The sequence below is a fragment of the Pelecanus crispus genome, chromosome 15 (genome assembly GCF_030463565.1).
Source record: "Pelecanus crispus isolate bPelCri1 chromosome 15, bPelCri1.pri, whole genome shotgun sequence".
Classification (NCBI taxonomy): domain Eukaryota; kingdom Metazoa; phylum Chordata; class Aves; order Pelecaniformes; family Pelecanidae; genus Pelecanus; species Pelecanus crispus.
Genome location: NC_134657.1, coordinates 3,314,963 through 3,333,745, shown reverse-complemented (window position 1 = coordinate 3,333,745; position 18,783 = coordinate 3,314,963). Strand labels below are relative to the sequence as shown.

Here is an 18,783-nt window from a genome sequence, read left to right as displayed (position 1 = left end):
AGACCCCGACTCTTTTTCTTAAAAGCAATTTTCTGCTGTACAAAATCATTATTCAGAGCCTTTTTGTTGTTGTTGGCCATTACAGCTCCCTGTACCCTCTCAAGGCTTTGCCTTTCCCTCCCCGGCTGCGCTTTCCTGGGGACCAACCACCCCAAAAATCCTTGTTCCCCTCGACGGGGACAGCGGGGCAGCTGCCCCCCCCCAGGCAGAGCGGTGCAGGATGCGGCCTCAAGCCTCGGCGTGGTTCCCCCCCCCCCCCACCCCGGGGAACGGAGCCATCACGCGAAGACTAAAAATACGCTTTTGGGGGGGCTGTGCTTTCCCCGTTACCTTTTGCCTCCTGTTTCCAAGCTTTCCCCCGTGATATCTCGGGCGGAGAGGCAACCTTACGTAAGGAGCTGACAGCTCGGGGGTGTGCGGGGGTGCGCAGGAGAGGGGCTCGCGCGGCTCCCGGTGCCGAGGATTTCGGCAGACGAGGGGTTTGGAGATGGGAGCAGCCCCGGGGCAGCGTGCGCGGCCTCGCAGGGTGCCCTGGCCGTCCCGTGCCCCCGTCCCGCTTGGCTCCGAAACGAGCCGGGCTCCCGCGTCCGGAGAAATCCGCTGGCGGAGATGTTGTAACTCAGCCTTGCGCAAATGGTTTTTATTTTTTTTTCCTGCTGGCCCCACCGTGCCCCCCGCTCTGCTTTTGCAGGGGATGCACCGGGGGTGCCTGAACCCGCCCCCCACTGCTGTGGCCTTCCCCAAAACGATAGCCCCAGCCCTCCCATCGCCCCTTGGCCAGGCTGGCTGACTTGGTTGGGCAATGACCCACGCTGCCGCGGCAACGCTGCGGGGAAAACCGACCCAAAAGCCCTCCGGCAGTCTCCCAGGAAAGGCTTGTGCAGGGATGCGTCCTGGGGACCGACAGCCAAGCGCGCCCAGACCGACTGCCTGCCCTGCAGCCCCCCACAAAGCGCCACGGGCCCCGCGACAGCGCATTTCTGCTGGGCTCTGTGGGGCAGACGTGGGGCTGAGCCCGTGCTCCCTGGGGACAGGTGCTGGGCTCCCCAGGAGTGGCTATGGGGCAGCTCCGGGCTCCTCAGGGGTGCTGTGGGTCAGCTCCGGGCTCCCTGGAGATACTGCAGGGCACCCTGGGGATGCTCTGGGGCAGCTCCGGGCTCCCCAAAAGCGGCTGTGGGGCAGCTCCGTGCCCCCCAGGAATGCTGTGGGGCAGCTCTGGGCTCCCCAGAGGCGGCTATGGGGCAGCTCCGGGCTCCCCAGAGGTGGCTATGGGGCAGCTCTGGGCTCCCCGGGGATGCTGTGGGGCAGCTCCGGGCTCCTCAGGGATGCTCTGGAGCAGCCTAGGTTCGCCAGGTGTTGCTGCGAGGCAGCTCCGGGCTCCTTGGGGATACTGCGGGGCACCCTGGCGATGCTGTGGGGCAGCTCGGAGCTCCCCAGGGATACTGCAGGGCACCCCGGGTATTGCTGCGGGGCAGCTCCGGGCTCCTTGGGGATACTGTAGGGCACCCCGGGGATGCTGTGGGGCAGCTCCGGCTCCCCAGGGATGCTCTGGAGCAGCCTAGGTTCGCTGGGGGTTGCTGCGGGGCAGCTCGGGGGTCCCCAGAGGTGGCTATGGGGCAGCTCTGGGCTCCCCAGGAGTGGCTGCGGGGCAGCTCGGGGCTCCCCGGGGATGCTGTGGGGCAGCTCCGGGCTCCTCAGGGATGCTCTGGAGCAGCCTAGGTTCGCTGGGTGTTGCTGCGGGGCAGCTCCGGGCTCCTTGGGGATACTGCAGGGCACCCTGGCGATGCTGTGGGGCAGCTCGGAGCTCCCCAGGGATACTGCAGGGCACCCCGGGGATGCTGTGGGGCAGCTCGGAGCTCCCCGGCGATGCTGTGGGGCAGCCTAGGTTCGCCGGGGGTTGCTGTTCGGCAGCTCGGGGGTCCTCGGGGCAGCTCGGGGGTCCCCGGGGATGCTCTGGGGCACCCCGGGGATGCTGCGGGGCAGCTCGGGGGTCCCCGGGGATGCTCTGGGGCACCCCGGTGGGGCAGCCCCGGGGTTCCCCGGGGTGATTTTGGGGGGGGGGGGTGGTGTCGGTGGGGCAGCCCGCCGGGGGCGGTGCCGCTGCCGGGGGCCGTGCCGCGGCCGCCCCGTCCCCGCCCGGTCCCGCCCCCCGCTCCTCTATCGCCGCCGCCGCCGGAGCCGCCGCCGCAGCCGCGGAGCCGCCAGCAGCGCCGGGCCGGGCCGGGATGTGACGGGGCGGCCGCCCCCCGCCCCCCGCCCCGCTGCGCCGCTGCCCCGGGCCCGCGGGCCCCGCGCCCCGGGAGGCTGTCGGGGGGCGGCGGCGGCGGCGGGGCCCCCCCCGCCGCCCCCATGTCGGAGGGGCCGCCCTACGGCGAGGGGCAGCTGGCGGGGGACGCGGCCGTGGGGCAGCTGCCCTTCCCCGTCCGCCTCCGCGGCCCCGACGGCCTCCTCGCCGGCGGGCAGGGCAAGCGGCCGCCCAAGCTGGGGCAGATCGGCCGCAGCAAGAGAGGTGGGTGCCGGGGGGAGCGGGAGCTGCCCCGGGGATGGGGCGCCGGGAGCCTTCCCGGGGTGCGGGGCAGCGGGGAGCATCCCCCCCCCCCCGGGGCGGCGGTGGCCCAGGGACCTTCCCCGGGGTGCTGGGCTGCGGGGACCTTCCCTGGGGACAGGGCATCACCCCCCGGGACCATCCCCCCGGGACCTTCCTTGGGACAGGGTATCACCCCCCAGGGACCATCCCCCGGGAGCTTACCTTGGGACAGGGCATCGTGCCCTGGGGACCATCCCCCAGGACCTGGCCTTGGGACAGGGCATCGCGCCCTGGGGAACATCCCCAGGGACCTTCCCCGGGGTGTTGGGCTGCAGGGACCTTCCCTGGGGACAGGGCGTCGCGCCTTGGGGACTGTGCCGGAAGGTAGGGCGGGAGGGACCTTACCTTGGGACAGGGCATCGCGCCCTGGGCACCATCCCCAGGGTGTAGGGCAGCAGGGACCTTCCTTGGGGACAGGGCATCGTGCCCTAGGGACCATCCCCAGGGTGTAGGGCAGCAGGGACCTTCCTTGGGGACAAGGCACCGTGCCCTGGGCACCATCCCCAGGGTGTAGGGCAGCAGGGATCTTCCCCGGGGACAGGGCATCATGCCCTAGGGACCATCCCCAGGGACCTTCCCCGGGGACAGGGCGTCACACCCCGGGCACTTTGCCAGGGCGCAGGGCTGCGGGGACCTTCCCCGGGGACAGGGCGTCATGCTCTGGGGACCATCCCCAGGACGTAGGGCAGCAGGGACCTTCCTTGGGGACAAGGGGATGGTGCCCTGGGAACGATCCCCCGGGCGCAGGGCAGCAGGGACCATCCTTGGGGACAAGGGGATGGTGCCCTGGGAGTGATCCCCAGGACGTAGGGCAGCAGGGACCTTCCATGGGGACAAGGGGATGGTGCCCTGGGAGCGATCCCCAGGGCGTAGGGCAGCAGGGACCATCCTTGGGGACAAGGGGATGGTGCCCTGGGAGCGATCCCCAGGACGTAGGGCAGCAGGGACCGTCCTTGGGGACAAGGGGATGGTGCCCTGGGAGCGATCCCCCAGGCGCAGGGCAGCAGGGACCATCCTTGGGGACAGGGCACGGTCCCCAGGCACTTTGCCGGGGCGCAGGTACCTTCCCCCGGGATGGGGCACCGGGCACCGTGCCGGGGCGTAGGGTACCGGGCACCCTCCCCAGGGCCGGGACGCGGCGCACCGGGTACCCCGCGGGGTGCCGGGCATCCTGCGCCGGGTCCCGGTTGCCCTCTGGGGCACCGCGCCGGCTGTGCCGCCGGCCGCACCAGGGCTGCGGGGACCCCCCCAAACCCAGCCCCGGGTGCCCACCACCCCGGGGTGACCTTGGGCGAGGGGAGCACGGCGGCAGCCTATTCATCGCGGTTAAGGTTTGGATTTTTTTTTTTTTTTTTTTTTCTGCTTTCCAGTGGTTATTGAAGATGATAGAATTGATGATGTGCTGCAAAATCTCGCGGAAAAGGCCCCTCCCGGGGTTTAAAGCCTCCCCGGGGATGCTCGGCTGAAGCCGGGGGGCCGGGGAGGGGGTTCGGTTTACAACGGCACAGGTTATCAGCAAAAAAGAAAAAAAAAAAAAAAAAATTAATAAAAAAGCCCCGCAACACCGCAGCGACCGCGCCGAGCAAGCACTTGGAGAGCCGTCCTCGCCAGCCGGCAACCCCCAGCGCACCGCAGCACGTCCTGCCCTCCGGGAGACGCGCGGAGGGGAAGGCGGCGAGCGAGACAAAGCCCAGCGACGAATTAAAAAAAAAAGAAAAAAAAAAAAAAAAAAAATCAATTCGGGGGAAAGAAAGAAAAAAAAAATTCGGGAAAAATAATCACCCGCTCCCAAAACCCGCGCCCCAACCCGCCGCCGCGAGGGATGAACGGAGGCGGCGTGCCGCGGCTCGGAATTACTCGGGATTTCGTTTTCTCGGTCCGGTGAACCCTGCGCCGCGCGAGACCGGGGGGGAGAGGAGAAGGGGGCAGCGAAAGATGGGGGGGGGCGGCCCCTGGGGTCTCCCCCCGGCCAGGGCTGTTCCCGGCGGGCACCTTGTTTACATTATTTAATCTTGCAAAAATGAATCTGTGCACTTGGATGTACCACGCTATCCCCTTCCTTACGATTTTTTTTTTTTTTTTTTTAATGTTGATGTCTTTGGATGTTGGAAAATGATATAAAAAAAAAAAATATATATATATATTTCATTTTAGTCGCGTTTTAAGGTTCTCGAGGGCGAAAAACAAAACTTTTATAAAGGAAGGGCCTAGAGGAAGAATCGCTGGTTTATTTTTTAAAGCTTGTATTTCTTGGTTGCTGTGAGCAAGGGGACAGATTTTATATGTACGGGGGGGGGCGGGGGGGACGCTCGGCTTTTCTAACTACCATGCAGTCTGTAGTGTGGGTGATCTTGGTTATTTTATTTTATTTTTTTTCTTATATTGTGGCAGTTTCCTCTCTTTAATAGACTGTATTAAAAAATATATATATATATAAAAAAAAAAATATCTAATGTAATCACAAGAGTGCCAAACACTTGGAGATGCCGGAGGGCAGCGATCCCCTCCCCGAGTCGAGCAGCGCTCGGGGCTTTCTGCTCTTTCTAGGGCTCGGTCGATCTCTCGTGGGGTTTTCTTTGACTTCTCTTTTCTAATCTTTCTTTTTAACTATTTTGCATGACGTGCATTAAAAAAAAAAAAAAAAGGAGAAAAAAAAAAAAAAGCGCCTCTTGCGTGAGGGCTCGGTTTCTTGTTTCTGTTTGCGACTCTGACTGACAGACCTCAAGGCAGGTTTTCTTTCCTCCTTTTCTTAAATATTGTGTATGTTGCACTTTTATCCACTACACAGGGCTATTTCTGCAATGTCCAAATAAAAAGGAAAACGAAACAAAACGGAAAAAAAAAAAAAAAAAAAAAAAAAAAAAAGCGGATCTGCCGTGCTTTCCCGCGTGCTGCCGGGGCCCAGCGCCGCGAGCATCCCTCCCCGTCCGCCTAAATAATCCCAAAAATAACCCAGGAAAACCTCGCTGCTCTCCGGCACAGACCCCCTGCCACCGGGGTCGTGCTGTGCCCTGAATAATTCATTATAATTAATATTTATTGATGGGATTTTTTTTTTTTTTTTTCGATCAAAAACGCCGCCGGGGCACAGATTTCATAGCAAAATTCGACGCGAGGTCCCGAAAGCGGCCGCGGGGGATGGAGCCGGGGACCCAACAAGGCGTCCGTCCCTTTCGCTGCTGGGAAAGCCTGCGGAAAATGGGGATTTTTCATCCCGCCCCGCCAAACCCCAGCCCGATCCCTGCGACCGCCGTCCTTAATGATCGCCCGGGAGCGGGCGGCGTTAACGGGAGCCGAGGGCGCGAGCCAGCCTTCGTGCCGGGGGAACTCACGCCACGGGAAACGGGTCCCCGGGACGGGGTTTTATTGCAAATAAAATCACATTTTGCGCTAAAAGCGGCGTGCCGCCGGGCGCGACGGCCCGGGGGGGGTGGATCGGTTAATTCGGGGTGGGACCGGGCGCGGGCGCTGCCCAAACCCCCCCATTTTTGGGGTGCCAAGGCTGCAAGCGTCCGCGCCGCGCTCCCCTCCTCAGCCCCTTCGCTATTTATTTCTGCGTTTTTAACCCACGCGGGCTCTCACGGGTCCAGGCTGGGACGGGGAGATTCGCCGAAGCGCTCCCTTGAAAACTCCCCAATTATTTCCATTTTTTTCCCCGCGGCGGGTTCAGCTCACCCACCCCTTGGCCCCAGGATTTTCTATTCCGGCTGACGCGCTGCACCCGCAAAGCACCACATGGGCTCGCAGGAGGTTTTTTTTCCCCAAAAACTAAACGCTTTTGTGCCCCAACCAGCACCTGGGTGCAAGCCCATGGCTTTGGGGAGCGCAGACGCATCCCGCGGAAGAGCGGAGCGCCCCGGGCTCACAGCACCCATAGCCATGGGCTGGATGCGGCCTCTGGTTAATTAGGTTTACCAAAAAAACCCTAATTTTTTTTTTTTTGCGCTTGGCGTGAAAACCTGGTCTATGGGTCTGCCGGACCCAGCCGCCCACTTCCTCCCATGCATCAAAAACAAAAAAATAATTGCTGAGCACCCAAATTCCCCAAAAGCGGGTGCTCCGGGGCTGGGGTCCACGCATGACCCCAGGAGCCGCCCCCCCCAAAAATCCCTCCACACCTGGGAGAAGCCGGGGCTGAAGCGGAGAAAGCCTGAGGGGGAAGGGAGCTGAAAGAAGAGGAGGTTCTGCTCAATTATAAACCGCTCTTTCGCATGCATCTTTCATGCGCCGCGCATAAATAATGGAGCAGGAGAGCCCGGCGCCGGCGAGCTCGCTCCCGGGGGGCACGCGGGATGGAGGGGCGAGGAGAGGGGGCTGCAGGGCGGGGGGGGACAAGACGTGGCCGAGCCGGGGATCCCCCGGCCACGCATCGCCAGGAGATGATATTCCGGAGGAGGATTTAAGGATTAAGCCGGCCACGGGGCAGGAGCTTATTGCATGCATTATTTAGCAGATGGCCCAACGCAGGCAACCCGGTGACCTTGGCCGGGAGATGCCGGGCAGGGAGCCTGGTGCCACCGCCGCGCTCCGGTTACGGGGACCGGAGGAAAAAGGGAAAAAAAAAAAACAAAAAAAAAAAACCCAAACAACCCTGGGGATTTGGCACCCAGCAGCTCCAGCGCCAAATCCCCATGGAAACTGCAAAAAAAACCCACCCAACCCTGGCCCATATGGGCTGCTTGTTTTGGCAGTGGTGGGAAAAAAAAAAAAAAAAAAAAAAAAGGAGGAAAAAAATAAAATAAAATGAGCCATTTGCAGGTTTATTTACCGAAGGAAACTCGGCACCTTTGGAAGAAGCAGGGTGCTGGAGGGATGAGCGAGGTGCAAAGGTCCCGGCGGCACCCAGAGCGCTTGCAAAATCCCACTGCTGCGCCCAAAGACGCGCTTTAATCCCATTTTCCCGAGGATTTTGGCGCCGGGGGAAGGTGCGAAAACACTTGCTGCTCCCCCAGCAAAGCCAGCCCCGGCCCCTTACGCCCAAGAGCCGGGGTGCGTGGGGGTATTTTTATCCCTCTCTAAAGCCGCTCATTTTCTGCGGGCTTTAAATCCCCGCAGCAGTTGCGGCGCCAGCCCTTTGCATCGCCCAAACCCCCCGGGGGGGCTCGGTGCAATGGGTGCCCATTTTGGGGCTCATTTCCCAATCACCGGCGCGGTTCCCACGGAAAAAACAATCACCCCCAAAATCGAGGGCAGTGGGTTGCAGCCAGGGCGAAGCAAAGCACGGGGGAGCGGGCGAACCCCCCCAAATCACTCCCCCCACCCAAAAGGACGCCCATGTAGCAACCGCCCAAAATAAATATTCTTTTTTTTTTTTTTTTCCCCTTTTTTTTTTTTTTTTCTTCCACCAAAACTAGGGCACGTTAAACTAGGCCAGCGCTCCCCTGCAAAGCGATTTCTTTATCGTGGGGGGAGCGAGGAGGGACAGGGGCTGCCGAGCAGCGTGCCCAGGGCGGGGATGCTCCATCCTGCCCCCAAACGCCGCAGCTTTGGGGAAGAAATTGGGGTTCTTCCTCTTTTCTTGTTAAAAAAAATTTTAAAAACTCACAATTACTCGGGAGGGGGCAGTTTTAGTGCCCTTCGGTGGCGGAGATGAGAGCGCGGTCATTTTAACGGTATCAAACCCCTTCTGGTCCACTCGCTCCAGACCGCTACCGTTTTCGACGGCGCGGCGTTCACGTTTTACATCGCGGCGTTACCAACGTAAAATACGCTTTAGCAGAATGGAAACCAGATGAAAACGTGAAGGAAATTTTGCCCTGCAGAAAAACTCCCTTTTTTTTTTTTTTTTTTTTTTTTTTTTTTTTTACCCCCCTTTTTTAACACAGGATTGAGGAAAAAAACCAGTTTTTCCTTGACTCCGTGCCCATCCCTGCCGGGCGATGGCAATGGGGCTGGCCAAGGGTGCAGCACCCTCCTGCCCGGCGCTCCCCCATCAAACGTGGCCTTGGGGCTTCTTTTTTTGCTTCGTTTCGCTACGCCTTCGGGTTTCGCCGGGGGAGGAGGGCTTCTCGCGGCATGGACCTGACCCGGTGCTTGTTTGGGGGATTTGGGGGGGGACGCGGGTCCCCCATCCCTGGGCTCGTTGTCCCACAGCCACTAGAGGCCACTGAGGCTCTGTGATCCCGCCGGATTTATTCGCTCGGGACATTTGGACACCACATTAGTACCCAAAAGGCTAAAACTGGGGGAAAAAAAAAAAAAAAAAAAAGAATATAATGCAGAGAAGCAGCAAAATTGAGGGCAGCGAAGGGCTCACCCCCAAGCCCCATCGGTACCGCCAGTGCACCCCTGCCCCGCGCACCCCACGGGCGACGGGGAAAGCACCGCTCACCCCAAATCCGCACAAGGCCAGGCCCCCGGTGAGCGCTAGCAGGATTTTTGGGCATCCCCCTCCGAGCTAAACAACTCCAGAGGACGGGGAAACGCTGCCCCACGCGCGGCTTCGCTCCCGGGCCAGCGCTCGGAGGAGCTGGGCTCTCCAGGTGGGTTTTGGAGGGGTCCAGCAGCCGCTCCCAGGATGCGGCATTTCCCACCTTGGGAGCATCCAGCAAAAAAAAAACCAAACCCAAACCAAACCCAAATCCCTCCTGCTGCCCGCCTCAGGGAGCCTGAAAGCAGAGCTGCCTGCCTCCCCAGGCTGCTGCTTTTCTTTTTGCCTGCAGTTAAAATTTCTAGGATATTATAAACAGCGGCTCCCACTGAAGAGGACTAAGCGAAACATCAGACATCTTAATTTATACATTGCTCAAGGTGTCAAACTGTTGCATTACAATAACAAGTGGGAGACACCTCACAAAAAAAAAAAAAAAAAGAGAAAAGTTTCACTTGGAGCTAAATGCAGCTGCAGATGCCGAAATAAAAACCAAGCCCGAGCAGAGCACCAGGCTTTGCAACCCTGCCAGTGTTTTCCCAGTTAGATATTCAAGGTTGGAGGGGGTATTATTTTTTGTTTGGGGGTGGGGATGCCGGCACAGCCTCATGTTTGTGCAACCCCCGGAGCATTTTTACACCCGCAGCGGGCAGGCACGGATCGCCGCTGCCCCGGGTCCCAGCCTATGCTGGTTTGGGCTGGGACAGAGCTCATTTCCCAGTAGCCAGCACTGGGCTGTGTTTTGGGTTTGTGCTGATAGCACAGGGATGTTTTTGTTCCTGCTGAGCAGTGCTGACACGGAGCCAAGGCCGTTTCTGCCTCTCAGCCCACCCCAGCAGCGAGCAGGCTGGGGGGCACAAGGAGCTGGGAGGGGACGCGGCCGGGACAGCTGGCCCCAGGGACATCCCTGCCATACGACGTCACGCTCGGCACATTAAGCTGGGGGAAGAAGGAGGAAGCGGGGGACGTTCGGAGCGATGGCGTTTGTCTTCCCAAGTCACCGTTACGCGCGATGGAGCCCGGCTTTCCTGGAGATGGCTGAGCACCCGCCTGCCCGTGGGAAGCGGGGAACCAATTCCTTGCTTTGCTTCGCTTGCATGGCTTTTGTTTCACCTATTCAACTGCCTTTATCTCAACCCACGAGTTCTCGTTTTTACCCTCCCGATTCTCTCCCCATCCCACCGGCGGGGAGCGAGCGTGGGGCCGAGCTGCCGGCTGGCGTCAAAGCGTGGCAGCCCTTTTCAGCGCCCAGCACGGGGCTCCGGACAACGGCAGGTTTGACCGAAACGCGCCAGATGCTAAACAGCAATAACGGCTGTAAATCCTATTAATCGCCAGGCTCCCGTTCTCGCCACGGGGCTCGCTTCCTTTACATTAGAGCCCAGTGCTTGTTAGTGGCTTTTTTTTTTTTTTTTGCTTTCGCTGCTGTCCCGCTTATCTGACTCTGCCGCACCCGGGAGCGCTTTGATAACAGCAAGGGCCACGCGTCTGGGCTGGCAGACGGCCGGGGCATCGCCGCTGCTCCGGACAGGCTGGAGATCCAGCGTGAACTGGAGTCGAAGGGACTGCCACCCGTCGATGAGTCCACGCAAGGAGCAGGACACCCCCAAAACGTCCGTGGGCCTGGGTCAGGCCATGCCAGAGCAGGTACGTCTCAAAAAAATCTCCGAAGGGATTGCGGCCCAAGGATGAGCCCGCGCTGGAGAAGGCAGACCTCGAAGCGTCTGTGGCTGTGCCTGCGGTCGGGCTGGAGCACCCCAAAGCACGTGGCCGCAGAATGAGCCCACGGCAGAGCAGGTACGCCCCGGAGGGACTGCAGCCACGGGTAGGGCCACGCAGGAGCAGGTTTACTTCCGAAGGGAGGGAGCAGGTTTACTTCCGAAGGGACCGTGGCTTCAGCCCCATTGGCACAGGCAGATTTCCTGCTGGAGATTTCCCGCGACAGTTTCTCCCCTGGGTTTCAGCAGGATGCGCCTGCAACATCGCCCGGCCTCCTGCCAGCGACGCGGCATAGGGGATACGAAGGAAACCGCAGGAATTCGGGCTGCCCTCCACGCTACAGCCTTGCAATTATTCAAATATATTATTTTTTGCAGAGGTGCATGCATGACACCCGTACCAGCCCTTTGCTCTGAAGGCCTGGGTCTCCCTGGGTGCCCTCAGGCACCCTGCCACCCCGCTCGCCCTTTCCCATGGGGTCACCGCTGATGAGCGGGCGTGGAAAAGGGGGAGCATCCATCTCCCAGGGTCCCCGGAGCCTCGCGTGCACGGCACGGAACATCAGCCCCTTCCCAGGGTAGGGGACAAAAGAAAAATAAAGCAAAATAACCGAAGCACAAAAATAACCCCCCAAGCAGGCCATGTGATTTAACACCCCAAAATACCCGGCGGTGAGTCACGGCGCTGGGTGCCGAGATGGGGCTGATCCAGCTCTGAGTCAGCCCGGCAGGCGCGGGCAGCCGGCGCACATTGTGTTTCCCCCCCCTCGCCCCCCGCCCTGCAGCTCTGTTTCCCGTTTTTGCTCCAAACCCGCACCAACACAAACAAATACGCCGTGACTCCGAGGCACGCAGCGGGGCTCGGGCCGCAGCAGGCTGTCCGAACCCCCTCCGGCATCCCCAAATCCCCGACAGTGCCACAGCGACGGGGCTGGACACGCCGGCATCTGCAAAAGCCAGGCCTGGGAGCACTTAAAGGGGCTTTTAAAAATGTATATTTTTGGAGGGACACACGCACACGAGAGGTTCTCTCTGATGCCACTGCAAGGAAGCCCTTAGGATTTTCCACCTAGCTCTAATTAATTGGCATTTCCTCAGCTTAGCATCGTTTTAAACCTGAAGCACCGACTAATTCCCCTCGGTCATGGGGCGAGGAAGCGGATACGGAGCAGAGACCCTGCCTGGGGCCGGCTGAGATGGTGGGGTGAAGCCCCATGCGGGGGACACCCGTGCTGCGAGGGGTGGGGGGTGCTGGTGGAGCTGGGACAAGGCTCAGCTCCCTGCTGGGTGCAATCCCCAAGCCACAGCATCCCATAACCCAGCGGGATGGAAAACAGCACGAAACAGGGTTTATTTTGGAGGAGGTGCCTTCGGAAAGCTGCCCCGGGGTGATCTTCACCTGATCTGGATAAATGCACGGGAGGGGGGGAAAAAAAAAGCGCCCCTTGCAGCAAAGAAGGGCCACACGCTGGGTGGAGCGGCGTGCAGGATCTAGCACGGCGCAGAGCCGAGCTGCGCGCCGGGTTTAGCCACCCACGGGGTTTCACTTCCCGGGATTCTCCCAGCCGGGTTAACCCCCGGCCTCGTCGCCCAGGTCAACGCGACCGTCCCCGCGCCGCAGGTTGGGGAAAGGCGGGGGGCGAGGCACCCCGTGCCGTGAGCAGGATGAGACCCCGGCAGCATCCTCAGCCGGTTTCCATAGCGATGGGTTCAGCCCCAAATTGGCCGCGGGTGCTGGGGAAGCGGGGGCGAGGAGGGGGCTCGAAAGGACGCCTAGCACAGCAAAACAACGGGGTTTAATTAAAAAAAAAGCCCAACAAAAGAACATCTTCGCACCTCGGGGCACCAGGAGCGAGGGGAGGCTGAGGCTGCAGCCCAGCGACACCCCCCAGCCCAGCCCCATCGGGGTTTCGGGGCGGTGCCCCCCCCATCCCATCGCCCCTGCACGCCAACGCCGCTCAGCACAGCGGCAGGAGCAAACAGCCGCAAGACCCCCCCAAAGCCCTGGGTGCCAGAAAAACACGCGCCCAGCGAGGGTGCGGGCAGGAGGGAGAGCCCAGGGGGGCACACGGATGCTCCCGGGCCCCCGCGGCCGTGCCGCACAGGGCTCCCGGCGCTGGCATAAGCCGCGGCAGCGCGCGCAGCCCCAAGAAGAGAAGGAAAAACGAGCAGGGACCGCGGCCCCGAAGCCGTGCTGCAGGATGGGTCCCACGGCCTGAGCCCCGCGGGTGCCGCAGCAGGCGCAGCCGGAGCCGTCCCTAAATGCGGCGGCGTGACCCCCTGCAGCGTGACTGACCCCGGCCCTTCCCCATCCTTGCTGGGGGGACCCGAAAAAAAAAAAAAAAAGGAGGAATTCAACCTGCCACGGCTCACGCCCGGGAGAAAGGCTGCTAAAAACCCCAAAGCCAGCGAGCAGCAGGCACAGCAGCCCCATGGCACCCACCACTCACCTGCCTACGCCTCCAGCCCTGGGACTGAGGGCATCCCCAAGGGAAGGCTATTTTTTTTTTTTTTTTTTTTTTTAAAAAGACTTTTAAGCAAGCAGGAAGGGATGTGTGACAGGGAAACAGTGTGCGGGGCTCAGGCAGGCTGGGAGCAGCAGCACCCACTCCCAGGGAGCCGCTGCGGAGCAGCACAGGCGCGGGCAAGCAGCAGCCTTTGGCTCCCAGCCCTCACCCCGGGAGGGATACACATGTAAAACCAGGCTCCCATTTAAAACCAGGCTCCCAGCAGCAACCCAGGGATGCGTGTTAGCCAAAACCCCCCGTAATTTTGCTCGGGGACGCTCACCCTCCTTATGCAACCAAAACATGGGTTGCTACCCATCGTGGCGCTTCGGCATCGGCTTGTGCAAAGCACGCGGCGGGAGAGGGCTGCGAGGAGCTGCAGCCCCAGCCAGCCTCTTCCATGGGATTTACAGCCCGGCTGATCGCAATTCCCAGGGGCTGTGCCCCACGGCCTTGGGGCTGACGCACAGTTTTACCCCCCGGACACCTTCCCACCCCACAAACCCACGTAAACTCCTGCCTTGCGCACGGAAAGGGTTAACAGCAGCAATAAAAAAAGCTGAGAAAGGCCTTCATTTAACAAGCAGGGAGGGGAAGCTCACAGGCCTCTAGCGTAGCTTCTTGAACTTCTGCAATGCAATATCTGTGCGTTCGAGAGATTTATTGATTTTTTAACGGCTAAAGGGATCTCCAGAGAGGCTGCGCGTGGAGGGGACGGGCGCGCGCAGGACTCGTGCTCACGCGTGCATCCCACCCGCGCTTCTCCCAGCAGAGGCGGCTTCGCAGGTGGCGCGAAAAATTAAAAACTAGAAAAAAAAAAAAAAAATTGCACTGAGGGGGCCAATTCTCCCAGTATAAATGCAACCCCCAAAATGAACACTGCAAAACGGTAGGGACCCCCAGAACCAAAACAGACACCGGTGGCCCCTTGGGCGATGACACCAGCTCCTTGCAGCACGAAGGAACAAATTTCCATCCTCCTGTCGCACGGGAATGGCGTGGGAATGGCACCATTAGGGCTGCAGCTCCCCCCCCCCCCCCAAAAGCAAAGCCCTGGCTTGGCTGGCAGGGTCAGGCACCCCAGGCTTGCACCCACCCCTCCTCTGACACCCCTCGCACCTCAGCCTCACGCCTTACGTTGCCTTCAGGATCAATAAATTACAAAAACTCACTGCAGCTGTGCCGGGTGTGAGCATGGGAGGGGGGCAACCAACCCAAAAGGACCCAAACCCCAGGTGCTTGAAGAGCTCCCAGCCCCAGGGCGAGCACTGGAGCGGTTGATTACCACTAATAAACATATCCAGTAAAAAAATTTAATCATATACAGCCACGTGGGTTTTATATTATTTCTACATTAGCCCCGCGGTGCGCTGGGCGGGGCTGCAAGGCGTGGGGCCGGCTGATTTTGGGTGCAAAGCTTGGGAATTTGGGGTGCAAGCGAGCTGCTGGTGGGTGCTGAGCTGCAGCAGTGGCGTCTGCATTTAGGGGCTCCCGGGACCCCTCGTTTCCCCTTATCCGATGGGCAGAAGCTCTGGAAATCCCTTCCCCTTCCTTGTGCTTAGGGTCACTGGTTTTTTTCCTCAATTTCTGGGACGCGGAGATAGAGCCAGGCAAACGCAGCCGACTGTTGTAACATTTTGCTCAAAAAGCTTCTTAAACAGCCACGTTATTTCTATTGGATTTCCCTTGCCCTTCGCTGCTGATTACTGGAGTATTTATATATAAATAGAAGCTGTCTTCCCCGTAATCTGCTTGTTTCTCCTAATTAACTCGGGGTCGCTCTCGTCGGGCTGCTCAGCCCCTGGCTTTGGGGGGTGCCGGGACCCAGCGGCGCTCGGTGCACCCAAATCTGCCAAATTTTCCGCTGGAATTGCTTTTTAGCGGTTTTTGAGAGAGCAGAGCCCTCCCGGCACCTGGAGGCTTGGAAAAAAACCCCTTTTTCCGAACTTTACGTGCTCAGTATCTGCCCCGGCGTCCTCCCAGCCCCCTGCCCGGGGGAGCGCTCGAGCACGATTTCTTCACCGTGCCTTCCTCTGTCCTCACAAAGCTTTCCCCTAATGTATGGAACGTCTCGATTTGCTAATTATTTTAATCATTATTACTCATCTTTCCCCTTCTCCCCCCCCAATACTTCGTCCTGGGCCTGTCAATCACTTTAATAGCTGTTTACAACCCATCATCAAGTCTTGCATAACATCCACATGACTTCGCTCAGATGCCTCCGACACCCAAAAGCTGCCCCTGAGCTCTATTTCGGGAGCGATGAAACCCACGGCACCAACCGGCCGCATCCCCCGCCGACGTGCCCGGGCCCTGGGATGGGGAAAAATCACTCGGGAAAAACCATCCCCGAAGCAAAAATGATTTTGTAGTTAACAGAAGGCAACCCCACGCTGCTCCCTGGTCTGGGTTTTGGGGGGTGAGGGCTTGTTTGGGTGGCTGCTGACCCCCTCCCGAGCATCGCAGATAGATGTTGCTCCGCTGCGTTTGGAGAGATCAGGAGCAAAAAGCATCCGGAGCAGCCCCGGCCCGCTTTGCGGATGCTCTCGGGGGGCTGCGGCTGCAGCGTGGCCTCTGCCCCGTCCTCTCCTCGGCAGCAACGGAGGGGGGACACACACACACACACAAACGAAGCGCGGCGAACGCTGTTAAAAAGCTCCTTTTCCAGCAAAGTTCTCCGTCCCGCGGCATCGCCCGTCGGCGGCGGGTTGGCGGGCGGACGGGGGCAGAGGCGCAATCTGTGCTTGAGTGGCTGCCGGCACGTCGCCAGCCCTTTTCGGCAGGCGACGGCTGGGTTGGCGCTGGGGAAGGAGCGGGGGGGAAGACGACACGACGGCTCTTTTTTAAGCTCTCCCGTCCACCCCCTCTCCCGCAGGTTTCATAACCCTTCAAAGTAAGGAAAGGCTCCTTCGGCTGCGGGCTAACGAGCCCCTGCGGAGGAGGAGCCCTGGCCCTGGCAGGGATGTGTGGCGGCGAAATCGCCCCGCTGCGGCGCGTGGGAACACGGAGGGGGTCTCTGCGGGGTCCCACCATCCACCGTAACCCCCCTGGGACCCACACTGGCAGCTCCAGGGGTGCAGTTCTGCACCAGGGTTGCCCCAATTTGACTCTCCCTCCCCGCGCGGACGCTGCGTGCAAATATTTATTTACACGGCGTAAAGGGGCTTATTTGTTAAGCTACGGCTGACAACTGTATCCAAACTAATTTCTCTTAATAAGGCACTTGCGGTCACCCTGGCAACAGCATCGGAGCACCCTTGCTTAAGACGGAGACTTGACTGGGTGAAAATCCCCTTGGATGCAAAGGGGGATGCTGAGGGGCACCCTCCAGAGATGCTGCAGGGACCCGTCCCCGCTCCCGGGGACGCCCGCTCCGTCCCCGGAGAAGACGGCACTTCCCGGCCTCTCCTAGCAGCCAGCCCTGCTCTCGTTAGCGGCCCAATTAAGACAACCGAAGGCCAGCTACTAAATCAGAGCTGCCGCGGCGCAGCGGGCAGGCACAGCCGGGCGCTTTTTTAGCACGTTGGTGGGTCCCAGCGGCTCGGTCCGGGGCAAGGTGATGGGCAAAGCAGCGTTTTCCATCCGCGCGGCTTTGCCAAGGGTGCAGCAAAGGTGGGCGGTGCTGGGGCAGGGCGGAGAATTTGGGAAGGGAAAGAGGATGAGAAAGGAATCGCCAAGCCCTGCCCCAGTGCCCTTCCCCGGCAGGCACAGACGGGGGGCTGGCGGAGGTGGGGGGATGAGATGGAAACAGCAAGCCCCTTTGCTCTGGTCCAGAGGGGACAAACGGGGCCATAACTACCTATTTTTTTTTAAATATATGTATATATAGATAGGGCACCAAAGGCAGGAAGGCATGGGAGCGGGTCCTTGCTTGCCAAGAGGAAAATAAGGGACAACATAGCTCCTGCCTCCTGCTTTGGGCTGGAAAACACGATGGCTGCTTTCTTAATACCTGTAATAACACCACTGGTTAAGGAAGGTGTAGGATGAAGGCAGGACGACTTTGGCATCCTTCCACGGGCCCGGGTGACAGGGTAAATGCTGAAAGCCCTGACACCAGAGATAGAGACGGTAGCAGGATTTCTCTGCTCCTCTTCTCTGCCTCACAGAAGAACTAAAACCGACTGCCCCTGGTTTTTAAAACCCCGGCTCCATCAGCTTACAAAGCGCTGTGCCATTTGGGGATTGCAAACACACAACTCCCCAGAACCCGATGGAAGCTCCTTCCCCTCTGAAATGCAGATCGTAACTCGCGCACAGGAGGAGGATGGGATTTTTTTTTGGCCAGCCCACGCAATGCTCCAGCCAGCTGGGGTGCCCCTGGGGAAGAGGGCAGGCACAGCCCCGGGGAAACCCACCCCGAAACAAAGGACTCGCACCAGGCAGTCAAGCAGGCTGTGATTTACTGGGACAACGCTTCCACGACAGAGAACGCGACCGCACCAAGGCACCCGGCCGGCAAACCCGCGGCGCCGCGGAGCATCGCCACGCTGGGAGCCCGGGGAAGTGACACCAGGGGCAGAGAGCGGAGGGATGCTCGTGGTTCCTGGCGCCGGTTTCCCTCCCGTCTGCCCCGCCAGACACACGGACACAAAACAGAAACCTGCTGAAACACGGCAAGGCTGCTACATGCCAAGGGAGGGAGCGAAAGGCAACGGGTTTCCGATGGGCTCCACGGGCATTGCCGCCACGCCGGAGGCGACGGCGTGCGATTCCCTCCATAGGCACTTGATCCGTGGAGCTGCCGCCGGACGGATCCTGCAGGAAAGCCCGTCCTGAGGGCCACCGGGCAGGGTCCAAGGCCGCCGGGGCCGGGCACCGAGCTCGATGCCCGAGTCAGCAGAGAGCGAATTGGGAGGCCCGGGGGGGAGGGCACCCGGCTCCTTGGGTGCAGGGCGGCGATGGCGAGCGTCCCCACGCCTGCCGGGGTCCCAGGCGGCAGGTTTAAGGAAACTCACCCCCTTCGTGTCCCGGCACGGACCGTCCTGGAGCATCCTCCGATGCCGAGCCGGCCCCAGCAGCTGGGCAGAGGCGCCGGCAGCGTGCACGGCGCAGGTCGGGGCTGGAGAAGCGAGAGCAGCGGTGAGAGCAGCGACGGGCTCCGAAACGGGGTCACCCGCTTCATCCCCTTCTCCTTTGCTGAACGGGGACGTAGGAAGGGCTGCACCGGTGCTGCGCACTCACCCCTGAATGCAGAACGAGGGACCCGCTGACTCCAGGAGCCCCCAAAGTGGGGGGGACACGCTCGTTTTGCTGATGGGTCTGGATTAACAGGGCGCTGGGCAGCTCCTAGGAGTCAGCCTGGGTCTTTTGGGAGAACCGAGGGATCAGAAACCAGCTCACTAGTAACCCCAGGAGGGCGGAGACGCAGATGTCTCAAGAATAAACCCTGCTCTGGTAAAGTCACGGGGACCAGAGGGGGTCACGGTGGGCAGGGAGCTGAAGAAAGGCAGAAAACAAGAGGTAGATTTTGCTCGTGAGCTAAAATACTCCCGATCTCTACCAGCTCTGCTCAGAAAAAAACCCACAAGATTTTGTCCAAAGCAGATTCCTGCTCACAACGCTTTTCTAGGGAGTGGAAGGGATGCTTTCCTCCATGGG

General features: G+C 60.3%; 1 protein-coding gene across 1 annotated transcript; it reads left to right on the top strand.

Annotated features, from left to right (window-relative positions):
• Positions 1–2,349: 2,349 nt before the first annotated feature.
• Positions 2,350–4,028, top strand: CAMK2N1 (calcium/calmodulin dependent protein kinase II inhibitor 1). Its single transcript, XM_075721687.1, has 2 exons — positions 2,350–2,509; positions 3,958–4,028. The coding sequence occupies exons 1-2, from the start codon at positions 2,350–2,352 to the stop codon at positions 4,026–4,028; spliced, it is 231 nt and encodes a 76-aa protein (XP_075577802.1).
• Positions 4,029–18,783: the final 14,755 nt, after the last annotated feature.